Consider the following 13,993-nt stretch of genomic DNA (forward strand, 5'->3'; position numbering starts at 1 on the left):
AAGCTTTCTATGTTTTTTAGTACTTTTATTTGTAACTAACATTACTGCAGTTTTGTTCTGTACAATATATAAGTTTGAAAATGTCCTTATAGGATGAAACTGCAGTAACGTTAGTTACAAATAAAAGTGGTTAAAACAAAGTTTCATTTCTCTTCTCTTCATTAATTAATTAATCAATTGATTATAAAAAATTAATTTTTTTGAGCATTTTTTAAAAATTATTTTCTTATAAATACAAGTATTTTACTTAAAAAACATACACTTATTTATTTGCATGCTATTTCCTGAGGTTTTCAATAAATTAAGTTCAATGAATTAAAAAAAAATATATTGTTTTTGTCAGATTAAGCGAATCCCTTTAGATAATCGTCAGATTATGAGACAGCACGTCTAGAACATAAAGATGAACCATATATATATCCCAATCTGATGCGCATGAGTATTTCAAAATGACGAAATTTTTTGCACATCATAATAATGGCCGCGAGTTTGCGTCAGATCGAAATCGTCAGATTATTGAATGAGAGCTTATCTTTGTTGCACTTTACACCCCCTTAGAAAATCTGACGCGATCGATTAATTTTTTTTCTTTTCACTTTCAACCCTTACGTACAACCACCCAATTCATGCAAACGATCAGATTAACATACCAACATCATCAAAAATACGTAGGACATTGATGCTATCAATATCTGACGCGCTCGAGTATGTCCATGCAACAGTATTTTTTTACATATTTAAAAATCTATAGCCGCTTCCCCCACCGATGAGAAGGTATGTATTATGTAACATTTTTTTCTTGTTATCATTTAAGCTTTGCAACCTAAGATGTCTCAATGACGCTCGAGTAAATCCCCATTTTGCATCGTGGGCTCCCCTGCTATTATGATTCATACTTGAGAAGTACATGATTCGTGATTGATTACTGGAGATTTTTTTTTCTAGCTCCCAAAATCGTTTTTGCTGCATCAAAAGTAAGGACTTTCTGAAGAGAATTTGGCAACTTCATACAAATTGTTCAATTTCTACTCTTACCTAGCATGCATCTGCTTTTGATTAGCTCGTGTGGTATTTCTTCTGACAGGATATCCAAAAGGCTTCTGAGTAACTCTCATAGAACTATAGTTGATAATTTTCTTGCCGCCTTCTGTTTTCTGTTGCGTCCTAGCCCTTCCGAATACCGAGCTGCCAGCTGTAATTTAAAAAGCGAAATCAACGACAGGTGAGTGCATATTTCATTCTGAAACCTTTAAGTGAGTACATCCACATACAACTGATCGGGTTTTTTTTCATAAACGTTCTTTTGAAAGGTAATGCTTTGTCAGAATTAAAAAACTACTTCGAGAGGGTTATATTTTTAGGAGTGACTGATTTTTGGTAAAGAAAGTTTTTGGCTATCTACTAGTCCATGGGAATCTTCCAAAGAAAGGAAGTAATCAATTTTAAAAGAAGTAACTGTATACATATATGTCTAGATCATACAAAGACACAAATCTCGAAGAAAAAGCCTTCCTGAAACAGCTACTTTCATATAAACATTGGATTATACGAAAGAAAAAATCTTTCGTGTAATTCTAGAAAGATGCTTCCTAAGAAAAAAGTATTGAAACAATTTTTGTAAACAATTTCCCGATCTAAAATCTTTTTCTGAAACATTTTTTCGGTAGCTCTTACTATTCAAGATAACAAATGCAAAAAACGCAAAAAACGAAAATTTGTGACATTTGACACTTAGAATAAAAAACAACGCACAGGTGGGATAAAAACGAATTTCATTCATTATGACGCATTATCGTTTCGCAGCAAGCTATGATGCGATCCCTCAACATTTCCTCGTTTTCAATGGGGCTAGCATAAACTAGTGATTTTAGGTGTCCCCAAAAGAAAAAATCGACGGAATTGAGGTCCGGTGACCTCGGGGGCCCATGCTCAGTGCCTCCTCTTCCTATCCATCGTTGATGATATGCTACGTCTGAAAATTTTTTGCTTTCACACTGAAATGAGCAGGAGTTCCATCGTGCATAAACCAAGAGTGATTTCTGAGACCAGTGGGAACATCTTCCATAAGTTGGGGAAGCTCGTGAAGCATGAAGCATTTTCGGACACAAGTTCATATAGACTTTTTTTCTTAAAATTATCTCAGGAATACGTCACTTGAATATTTCAATGTACTTATGTTACACCCTGTATGGGTACAACTTTCAGTTCAGAAGAGGAAAATTAATTGAATATATATGCTACTCTCGTCCTTCAAAACTCTCCATTTCTAAAAGAGTAGTTAAAAACTAAAGCTTCTTCAAAGTATGGTAATCAATAACTTCAAAAATTAACATTATCTTATGAATTATCAGATTTACTTAGATAATTCGTCTCTGCTTGATATTTTTTCACTAGTAAATCATCCCAGAATAAATAAGTATGTGATGTAATTGATTTTATTTACATGTTTCTACTGGAACTAAGCAATATATGGATAGATGAATCAATTATTTATAAAATTGAATCGCACCTATTATTGGAGAAAGTGGAATAGTGGTAAATTATAAGTTATTCAACATTGACAAAAGTGTATTGATAATCATAAAAAGAAAGAATGAAAGGAGATAGTCTGAGCAGAAGTTTAAATATACAGGGCGTTCCAACGAAAACTTGACCCCCTGTAAGTCAGAAACGGACGTGTAGGTAATCGAAAATTTCAAAGAGCACGTCAATTCTTCGTTCTAGGGGGACTAACTTCACCCCCTTCAGTTAGCAACTACCCCCATATTTTTTTCAATGACATGGTGGGTCGAGTGATACATCATTCAAAAGATCCTTTGTCCCTCTATTACTTCTGTATTTTTTTTCGAAATTATTTAAGAAAAAAGAGAAAATTCGCTGTCGTTCATTTTATTGAGGAAATCAACAAAAGTAATATCAATGACAACACAATCGATGGATAAAGTGTTCAAAATGATCTCCATCTAGTTCCTTACAATAATAGAGTCTACTTATTTCGAAAGCGTTCCCTATATTGTTGAAGATGTCTGTAGTCAGAAATCGGCATTGCCGAACAATTTTCTGTCGCAGGTCTTCTAGATTTGTAGAATTTATTTAATTAGTATCAAAAGTTTTGAAATGGACGACACTGTTAGTTTCTTCTGCACTGGTAGTTTTTGTTGAATTTAGTTGTCGCAGAACAAAAAGTAGATAGTTGGCCACTGTCACTTCTTCACGAATTATTATTCAGTCATCCTTGTTCACTGTGTTCCAACATGGTTTATTCTACTGAAGAAAGAATAGAACTTGTTGCAGCCTATTATCGAAATAATGAATGTGCTAAAGCTGCTGCATAAATGTATAATACGAATCATCCAGACCACAACGTGAGCCATCAATACCTACGTTACATAGAAGAAAATGAATTTTCTGCGACAGAAAATTGTTCGGGAATGCCGATTTCTGACTCCGGACATCTTCAACAATGTAAGAAACGCTTTCGAAAGTACACTGTATTATTGTATGGAACTAGAAGGAGGTTATTTTAAACACTTTTTCCGTTGATTGTGTTGCCACTGATATTACTTTTGTTGATTTCATCAATAAAATGATCGATAGCAAATTTTCAGTTTATTCTTAAATAAAACGTTCAACATTTAATTTCTCAATAAGAATGAACCAATTCCGAAAAAAATTATAGAAGTAATAGATGGACATAAGACCTTTTTAATGATGTATCACTAGACTGGGGGTCTAGTGCCATTGAAAAAATAGGGGGAGTAGTTGCTGACCGCAGGGGGGTGAAGTTAGTCTTCCTAGAAATGAAAATTGACGTGTTCTTTGAAGTTTTAGATTACACGTCCGTTTCTGACTTACAGGGGGGTCAAGTTTTCGGTGGGATGCCCTATATAGACATTGGTTGAAAATGTGAGCTTCTGTGGAGTTCTTTGCGAATTGTAGAACTCGTTGAGAATAACAAAAGTTGGAAAGTATCTGTACTTCGACGTAATTTTGGTTAAAATCACCAAAGACATGTCCAAAGTCAAGTTGAACAATAGAGGCGTTGAAAGTTTTATGGATCTGTCATTAAGACAGAAAAAGTCATTTCAAAGAAATGCAAAAAATTACTTATGATGCACTGTTTGGAACCTTTGGTGTAGCAATGAATATTACTGGAGTTTTTTCCCAACACCAAATCGTTATTTTTAACACCTCGACACGTGTTTCGATCACCAAGTGATCATCTTCAAGAGGAAGATTAAACCGGAAACTTCCCTTAGCTAATGCTATTTATGCTATACAGGTATACCACACCTAAATTAATTTTACAATTTGCCTTAACTAGTATTTTAGAATATGTCCTTATGTAATGTTTAAATGTTATAGCTATATATAATAGCACAATATTGCCTATCTAAATTTATTTTTACAATGTGTCCTTATGTAGTAATCAGTAAATCCAATATTATTTTAACAAGCTATATAGTATGCTATTTGGTATTGGACCGTCATCGTTATTCATAATATTATTATGTTTACTTATTTCTACACTCTCATAGGCATCTAGTTGCCTGTTGTTGTTAACTTGTCTAACTAATCTTAATGAACTGAAGTCTATGAAATGGTTTTGTTGCAAACTATGATGGGCGACTGCTGATTTTTAAGGTCTTCCATATTTTAAGTGTGCTATGTGTTCCTTATATCTCACTTCAATAGATTCTTTTGTATGTCCATAATATTTTGCATCGCAGTCTTTACATTTAATTTCGTAAATTCCAGACTTTACCGAATTCTCAACTTTGTCTTTTGGACTTCCCAAAAGGATCTGTAGTGCATGACTTGTTTTAAAAACCACCTTCATACCTAGTTCCTTGAAAATCTTTCCAAAGTTCTTCGTATATTTGTGGTATGGAACTGAGATGTATTTATCTTGGTTTTTGTCCTTTCTGAAAGTCGAGATTTCTTTCATTCTTAATCTAAACTTCTTTTTATATATAGCTATAACATTTAAACATTACATAAGGAGATATTGTAAAATAATACATGAGGCAAATTGTAAAATTAATTTAGGTGTGGTATACCTTTATGTGTGGTATACCTGTATGGTTTACCTGTATAGCATAAATAGCGTTAGCTTAGGGAAGTTTCCAGTTTAATCTTCCTCCTGAAGATGATCACTTGGTGATCGAAACACGTGTCGAGGTGTTAAAAATAACGATTTGGTGTTGGGAAAAAAACTCCAGTAATATGCAAAAAAGTAATAAGGAATATCTCACCCTGACCGAATAAAAGACACTGAAGTATTTCAATAGTTACTTTACGATTCGAATTTCATAACATAATTAAATGTGAGCATTACATTTAGGAAACCATTCCTGAGTTTATTGGGGTTTATTTTCAATTTAGTTTTATTATATAAGTTGTGTAGTAATAATAAGAAAGTTTACGAGTATTTCCTGTGTGTTTCCTCCTCGTTTGAGCAACAGCATAAACCACCGCCGCCAAACTGCTATAATGGCTCGGCTGCCTTTGGAAACTCGGAGGCCGTTTTATTTGTCTGCCGATGACGAAGTAAGTTTCCATCTGACCTTTTCCTTTGACGTCGATGATTCCACGCTTCTTGAGTTCGTATCCTCTCATGCCTAATATCTGAAATCAAATAGGTTGAAAGTAGTTCTGAGGGAGGTTAAAAGACTCTTGACGTTATAAATTATTCTATTACTCGACTCAAATCGAAAGCAGCTGAAGGTAAATGGAATTTGAAGAGATTGACAGTTCGATATTTATGGAAAAGGTTTTGGCTTTCTACTTCATCATATTTATACAGAAAAAACTCGAAATCAACCTCTTTCTCAAAATAATTTAGTAACTTTCAAATCAAATGAGAGTTTGAACAAAATCAATTGAACACGAGCCACTTCTTCAGCTTACTTTTCGTTCAGTTAGATTTGGTTCTCAAAATTGTTAAAATATTTACATTTTTGATACTTTGATAATTTGAAACGTCGAAAAGTTTGGTGACATTTATATGTTCATACTTTTCTAGACATTCAAAAAATATACTTTTCTAGAAAAATAATTCGTCCAAAGGATGATTTGGCAACATGGCAGTGATGAACTACCCATTTTTGATTTCTGCCGATAACAGGGAATAGGTAAGCATTTAAATTCATTCAAGAAATAAACCACCTTTTGATTCATTTTTTGTTTGATTCACTGATAAAAAAAGTACAGATTACTTTGAAACAACTTTATAGACGGTAGACAAGTACTGATTAGTATCTATTTTTTTTCGAATCATATACTTTATGATAGAGTATCATCAATGACCTATATAAAAAATAAACATTGTATTTGATGATGACTTTTGATGACAGAACCTAACGAAACAAAAACAACTGACAGAAACGGTTTGTGTCGGTTTCGGTTAAACATGGTTATCTCTCCTGAGAAAAGGAGTTAATAGAACTAGACAAATTTCACATAAAATAAAATTCTCAACATTCAGGGCTGTATATGTCAAACCTGTCCTTGAATTTTCCAAAGACAGTGAATTGAATTGAATTCTTGCGATGTTCCAGGCTACCAAGGTTGCACGTGATATTCGCGTCTCCAATCAGGCGGATGGCTCTTTTCTGGATGGAATCCAGCAACTTTGGGGTATCTTTGGGGACGGAACTCCATACATGAGAACAATACACCAAAGAAGGTCTGATCTGAGCTTTATGAAGCATCAAAAGTTGCTGTGGTGTGTACAGTTTTGAAAAGCAACCTTTGCAATTCCAGCGACATGTTTGCGCCAAGACATATTGGTATCCATTCAACCCCAACAAATTTATTGAAGCAGAAAGTGGAATTGTCTGTTCCGACATTATTTTATCATTTCAAAATGATTTGAAGTGATTGAAAAAATAGAACTTATAAAACCAAGTGAACCACACACCATAGGAAAGCATTGCACATAACATTTCGTAACCCCCCTATACAATAACCCTGGGCCGTATCAATCATTCTATCCAAAGGAGGTACAAAAAAACGACGCACACAATATCCTGATTCAAAACGATATCTGACATGATTCATCAACGATGGAGAATTTGACGACTTCTGAGCGTGATAATTGAATTCTGTAACATGTCAAATGAAAGGAAAGTTCCTGATCATTTCATTTTGCAGTATTGAATTCTTTATCTGGGTTACGATTCAAGTGCGACAGTTGGAAAAGTAGATCCCATTCGCGTTTGCTTTGGTTAGGTTAGGTTAGGTTAGGTTAGGATTCAATTTGTTAGTTTGTTTTATTTTCAATGAAAATAAAACTGTTTTCTTGTCTTTCATCAACTTCTTTTGTCTGATTAAAAAAAAGCTGATATTTTAGGAAAGAAAAGTTATTCGGCCTGGTATCTATCAGATCCAATTGGTTGACGATGGCAATTCTGGTAGTTTATCTCCAAATTTGTTCAAGATTTAATCTAATCAACTTCAATAAAAAAATGAACAGGATCTTTTCTGAAATCTGTATTTCTGTCTGTCTGTTTAAAATCTGTTTTCCGTTAACCTGCTGTCGCATCCCTACGAACGACAACCTTCATTAATCGAAATTTGTGCGAGCTAACTAACGACTAACGAGGTCTTACCTTTTAACATGTGATTCTTAACACGGGCTGAACGATAGCAAGTGAAAATTTATCGTTCAGCCTTGGCCTTGATCCAGCGACCAACACGGCGGTCGATTTGAGTGAGTGAACGAAGCACCCACGTCGAACCGACCGGCTACCGACCGACCAAATATATATGATTATATTCTTCAAACAACATACGTTTTTCGTTTACTAGGTGACCTCTATATTTTGACATTCTTTACATAGGTATCAATTTTTACCACTCAAAATTCAGAATAATATCTTCCCCATCTGAAGAAAAGGATGCCTAAACTACATGTTTATGAAATGCCATTCTTGCTAATCTGGTGCAGAGTATATATTTGCTGAACAGACCTTGGAGGCCTTGATCATAATGCATTTGCCTGCCTTTTCAACTACTTCTTCAAAGTATCTCTTCAGCTTCAGTTTCTATCTCTCCAATTTAGGACGCTCATTCTTTGCAAAACCTTTGTATGTTTCCAGCCATCTTGGCCATTCTGTAATTTCGCAATTCCTAAACATGTCCTATCCATCTGATGCTTTGTGCTTTTAATACTGCTTTATATGAATCCTTCAACCATTTAAAAGTTTTCCTGCTCCAAATCCTCTTCTGTATGTACCCCTACCTCATTCTCCCAACTTTTCTTCTTTACTCTCCTTCAGCACCTATGTATCTTATGTATATATAGCTGATATAATCTTTCCTAAGCATTTCTCGACTGAAATTTCGACTCAACGTTCATATTTCTGATTTTCTTTCATGATTCTTGCTTTTATTCATCGATCTTCGTGGCCATTGTCTTCCAATTCCCCCTGAATATGTAAACTCTTCAACTTTTTCGAAAATCAAGATTTGTTCTTCCCCAATTGGTATCTTCAAATCAGTATCATCGTCTTGTTTTATATCTCCCATTACCATGTACTTTTTCTGGACGATTTCCAATCCAAATGCCATTCATTTTTCAGCAATTTTCCTTACGATTCGTTCCAATTCTTTTTCAATTTTTGCTAATATTGTTACGTCATTAGCAAATGCTATGCGCTGGTGCCCAGAGGTCGAGGGTACTATTCCATGGCCGAGGGTCTATGGTCCCCGTCGTTACTTCCCCAAACAACATTCAACCGACGCTTATACAGTAATTTAAATACCATTGTCAAGATTTGAACACTGTAGATTTGTAAAAATATATGGAAATATAATTTTTTACCTACTTGGGCCGTTTCTTTGGGCACTTGTATGGCACCGATGACTCCTGTCGAGTCCATTCGGGAGGCGAGGTTCACAGTGTCTCCCCAAATATCGAAAACCGGTTTTCTTGCCCCTATTACTCCGCATACGAGTGGTCCGCAAGCGATACCTATCCTCAGTCTGAAGTTGTTGAAGGAATCCTTGTTGATGGCCTCCAATTTGTGACGCATCAACATGGCGAAATCCACCAGGGCGCAGAGATGTTCCGGGCTGTCTGAATTCCGACAATCCTATGCAAAAAATGTACGAGTTTGTGTTGAAAAATTATCAGGTAGAAGCAAACAAAATTTGAAAGTAAAAGTATTCTATTAGCCAAAATAATATTGTTGTAAATTAAGCCCCAAAGAAAATAACTACGGCCGCCACTGGTAGCCATAAACCATTGGTGACGTAGCTAAGAGCGCGCGAATGTATGATGTTCGCTGCCGCTCTAGATGTAGCGAGAATAATGCTATCGATTTTGACGAAATTTCGGAGAAATTTTCTAGCGCATTCGATTACGATATATGAACGCTAGCCGCGAGCATATCGACAGTCGAGTGGAAGTTACAGTGCGGTACGCGAGGTGATTTAGTAAGGCGATAGACATTCGAATAATAGTTGAAGTTTTAGTTGAATTGATTGTTGCATTTGCAGTGAAATAAAGTTAAGTTTGATTATTGTTCAGTGTAGTCAGTCAACCCACGGAGAAAAACGTATCAATATTTTATTTCTTACAATCAGAACAGCTGAACTGCGACGAATCCAACCAAATCTCGGTCTGCAAACAGGTCTTCACAACTATTATCACCTCCTTGTTGGAAAAAATCATTCAGGTTTTTTTTTCAGACGAAATATGATAGTCCGATGGAGCCAGATATGGTGAATAAGGGGGTGTTCGAGTAATTTGAAGAAACCTATAACAATATACAATTTGTGTGCAGGGTCGTTATCCTGCAACAGGAAAATACCTTTGGACAACTTTTTGCGTCTTCTCTCTATAGTTTTTGTTGTGGAGTGTACGTTTATATCTTGTTCTATCTACATTTCAGTTGGTACTAACCTTCAAAAGAAAACTATTGAAATTTCATGATATTCTACTCATAAGTTCGTGAGTTATTGTGCTGAGAGTAACACTACTTTTGTTATTTTCATTGATCAACAACAAACGATCGTCATCTGAGTGGAGAGCAACCGGTGAACCTCATCCAAATCGTCCAAAAGCACAAAAATCGAGTGGAAAGGTTATGTCTTCGGTATTATGAGACGTGCGTGGTGTAATATTCATCAATTATTTTGAAAAGAGAAATACCATCAACAGTGAATACTATATAGCGTTATTGAAGCGTTTGAAGACCAAAATTGCAAAGAAACGACCGCATATGGCAAAAACAAAAATGCGTTTCATCAAGACAACGCACCGTGTCACAAGTCAATCAAAACAATAGCAAAACCACATAAATTGAACTTCGAATTGCTCCCACATCCACCGTATTCACCAGATTTGACTCCCAGCAAATACCGGTTGTTTCCAAACCCCAAAAATATGCTCACCGGTGAGAAAATTTTGCTCGAATGGAGAGGTTATTACTGAAACTGAGGCCTATTTCGGGGCAATAAGATGAATCGTTCTATAAAAGTAGTGCTGAAATGGTTTGAGCGGCGCTAGAATGATTGAGTGGCTCTTGATGAAGATTACGTTGATAAATAAAGCCCAGAACTTTTCAGCACAGGTGTTACTTACTTCTTTTCCAGAAAATTAATCATAATTACAATACAAAACAAACTGGAGCAAGAACTTTTCTAATAGATTTCTCTGGAAATCTGACACGTTATTGAATGGGCTATCAAGTCGTTTCAGCCCTTCAAATCTCCTGGAGACGATGGTATATTTTCAGCTCTAATTCCAAACGAACTGAAAATAATTTTACTTATTCATATAAAATTGTATAGAGCTAGTCTGGCGTGGAACTATATACCACTCAGTTGATTGGTAGCAAGGGGGTCGGAAATATCCACACTTTAAATCGGTACGACCAATCAGCCTTACATCTTTCCTGTTGAAAGGACTTGAGAGGATACTGGACGGACACATCAGGAAGGTGGCATTATATGCATCCCCCTGAATAACCATCAGTATGCTTATCAAACCGGCAAATCGACAGATTTAGCATTAAACAACCTTCTAGAGAAAATCTCCCAATCCCCTGACAACAAGGGGATTAGTGGCGGTTGCTGTATTTCTCGATATTGAAGGAGCATTTAACAATGCACTACCTGAATCTATAGTATCATATCTGGCTAAGAAAAGTATAGAATCGACCCATCTGTGGTCACTCCTAATGGATTGATGCTTGATGCACTCGACAGAAAAAAAGTAAATCTGCAAGCTTATGGAGATGACCTTATCATCTTGGCAAGGTCCACGTCGGGAAATGTAACTTGTAATATCCTCCAAAACATGATGGACGTTGTTCGCAGTTGATGTCTGAGGGAGCAGATGTCTGTCAACCCCAGCAAAACTAATCCCCTTCACCATGAGGAGAAAATTGGACGATCTAACGCCACTTTTCCTCAATGGTGAGATCATTCTATTTGGAATGCTCACCTAGAAAAAGTTTTACACAAAGCCAGACTGTCCTTATGTACATGTCGAAGGATTTGTAGTAAAACTTGGGGTTTAGGTCCCAAAAAAATCCATTGGATTTATGTGATGGTCAATGGTCACTTATGGTGCAATTGTCTGGTGGCCGAAGGCTTTACAAAAAATGGCCCAGGAGAAGCTCTCTGGTATACAGAGACAGGCTTGTCTGGCAATCAGTAGTGTCATCAGTACTACACCGTCAGAGACCACGGAGATCCTTCTAGATCTGCCTCCTCTCCACATTTTTCTGGGGAGAGAGGCTAGATGGACTGCATATAGACTTGTGTACATTGACAATTGCACAAATTAACTTAATGCAGAGGGAAACAGACTGTTGGTTGACACTGGAAGTCAGAGCATTCTGGAAATGACCTCTGACTTTATGTCTCCAACTGTCAACTACGAACTGCCTTATAAAGTACTATTTCCGAGTAGAGAGGACTGGATCCTCCGGGAGGAGAAAATATTAAGAGCAGATAGTTGTTGGTTCACAAATGGATCAAAAACACCTTCCGGTTCTGGTGCAGGTGTTTTCAGTCGCAGACGCAAGACAGAGACATCCACCTGCCTAGGAATATATGCGACTGTATTTCAAGCCGAAAGTTACGCTATTGAAATGTGTGCGGAGAGATTGGAAAAATCCAACCTCATACACAAGTCAATAAAAATATTCTCGGACAGTCAAGCGGCGTTGGAAGCTCTTGACTCCTATCGAGCAACATCTAAATTGGTAGCAAATTGCCTAAACCGACTCTCCTCGATAGAAAGACTTAACAAATTGTCTTTGGTCTGGATTCCTGGCCACACTGGCCTGGAAGGCAATGAGGCTGCTGAATCCCTTGCAAAGCAACTTCATCGGACCAGAACCTGTCATTGGCATTGCTTTAGGCTTTGCCAAACAAAGATTGAACACCTGGATGGCAAGAAGATTTCTAGACTTTTGGCCGAATCTTCCAGGATTGGCTCAATCCAAGGCGTTTATTCACCCTTCGAAGCTTGATACCAAACAGTTGTTGGACTACAGTAGGGATAACCGACCTTCTTACAGGTTACTGTCATGTAAATCGTCATATGCAGAGACTCGGACTGTCGGAAGACAGTGTGTGTCGCCTCTGTTTGGAAAATGATGAAACAGCAAAGCACATACTTTGTGCCTGCCCCGCTTGGGACCGAATCAGGTTTTAGGAGTTCGGCAGAGCCGTACTTACCGTCTGATCTAAAAGACCACTCACCATACAAACTAATCGGCTTCGTTAAAGATCTGGGTTTATTTGGTAGAGTGTGAATAGGTGTGAGCCACAATGAACCCTTGCGGGTTGTGATGGAGGGTCGAATAGACGCACTCAGTTTGGATCTAACCTAACCTAACCTTGGAGAACCAGAGTACCTCCATATCTTCGATTGTCTTTTTGTTTCAGACCGAACATAATGCTTCTGGTCAACATTTGGGGATCAAATTTGCAGAAATTCAAAATCGACGTGAACTGTATGATGAACGTGATCATAAAAAGTATTCAGCGAGTACCTCAGATTTTTGCTTGAACCCAATTCAACGGTTTCATAAACTTAATACATGAACTGCATCGATAATTACAGGGCTGAACATGTAAACTATCTTTCTCGATGGGTATTTTTCTTCAGAGGAAAATTGATCCCTTTGATCTCCAAGAATATCAAGCAAATTCTCGCAAATCTGCTGACTTCCCAACTTCTTCAAATATAATTACTTTTCGATCGCCCGATCCTCTGATTTTTCAGTTTTCATAATTTTGGTTAACATCCTGTTTTCAAATTTCATTGCGTAACTCGGTTCGACACTGATATGTCTAATAAGTTATTTCTTAGTGTTATGGTATCGTAATATTTTGTTTATTCCCGGAAGCGGCTCAGGAAGTAATAATACTTACCCGTGTAGTCTCCATTTTTTTTCCAATGCAGGGGCAAACCCCAATTAGCCAGTCACACGGTGCAGAATACTTGAAACTGTATAATGAGCTTAAGGCAGATCCAATACTAGTAATAACACAGTTCCGTAGTACAACTTTTAAAAAGATTTCAGAATCATCATACCAAGTAGAGAAGACTGACAAAACGACCCATCGGTGAAAGAGGAAGTAACTTGGCTCAAAGACCCAAGAAGGAGTAGGAGCCTGTATTTACGGAGGCAGAGCGAAGACGAGAATCGCACTTAGCTTTGGACATAATGCAACTGGAACTGGGCAGAAGTAGCGGTCATCGAACACTGTAGAGGGAAAATAAACAGGCAGAAGGTCACAAATAAAACCATTGCCATTTTCTTCGACGGCCAGGCGGCAATTGAGGCGCTCAGCTCATTTCAAGTCTTCTTAAGACTTGACCCAAAATAGGGTCAATCTAGCTTGGGTACCTGGAGATGAAGGTCACAAAGGCGATGAGAAGGCCGATTTTCTAGCCCGTGAAGGAGCATCCAAAGCTATGATCGTCCCAGAACCCTTCTGCGGGGTAGCGAAAGACACATGGATG

The 13,993-nt window shown here is 37.0% G+C and overlaps 1 protein-coding gene across 3 annotated transcripts in view; it reads right to left on the reverse strand.

Moving 5' to 3' along the window:
* The window catches only part of LOC111504846 (adenylyl cyclase 78C), a 215,956-nt gene that overhangs the window by 12,210 nt on the left and 189,753 nt on the right, over positions 1-13,993 (reverse strand). For 2 of the 3 annotated variants that reach the window (XM_074170986.1, XM_023159555.2), the window contains 3 exons: positions 8,832-9,098; positions 5,427-5,628; positions 1,036-1,192 (listed from right to left, as the gene is read on the reverse strand). In XM_074170986.1, the coding sequence (XP_074027087.1) occupies positions 1,036-1,192; positions 5,427-5,628; positions 8,832-9,098 (626 nt within the window). Of the gene's footprint in view, positions 1-1,035; positions 1,193-5,426; positions 5,629-8,827; positions 9,099-13,993 lie in introns of those variants that run through there. The other variant, XR_012464500.1, reaches the window with a different exon arrangement.

This window comes from Leptinotarsa decemlineata, unplaced genomic scaffold (genome assembly GCF_025532065.1).
Source record: "Leptinotarsa decemlineata unplaced genomic scaffold, Ldec_3_MD MMD2_tig00000008_RagTag_RagTag, whole genome shotgun sequence".
Lineage (NCBI taxonomy): Eukaryota > Metazoa > Arthropoda > Insecta > Coleoptera > Chrysomelidae > Leptinotarsa > Leptinotarsa decemlineata.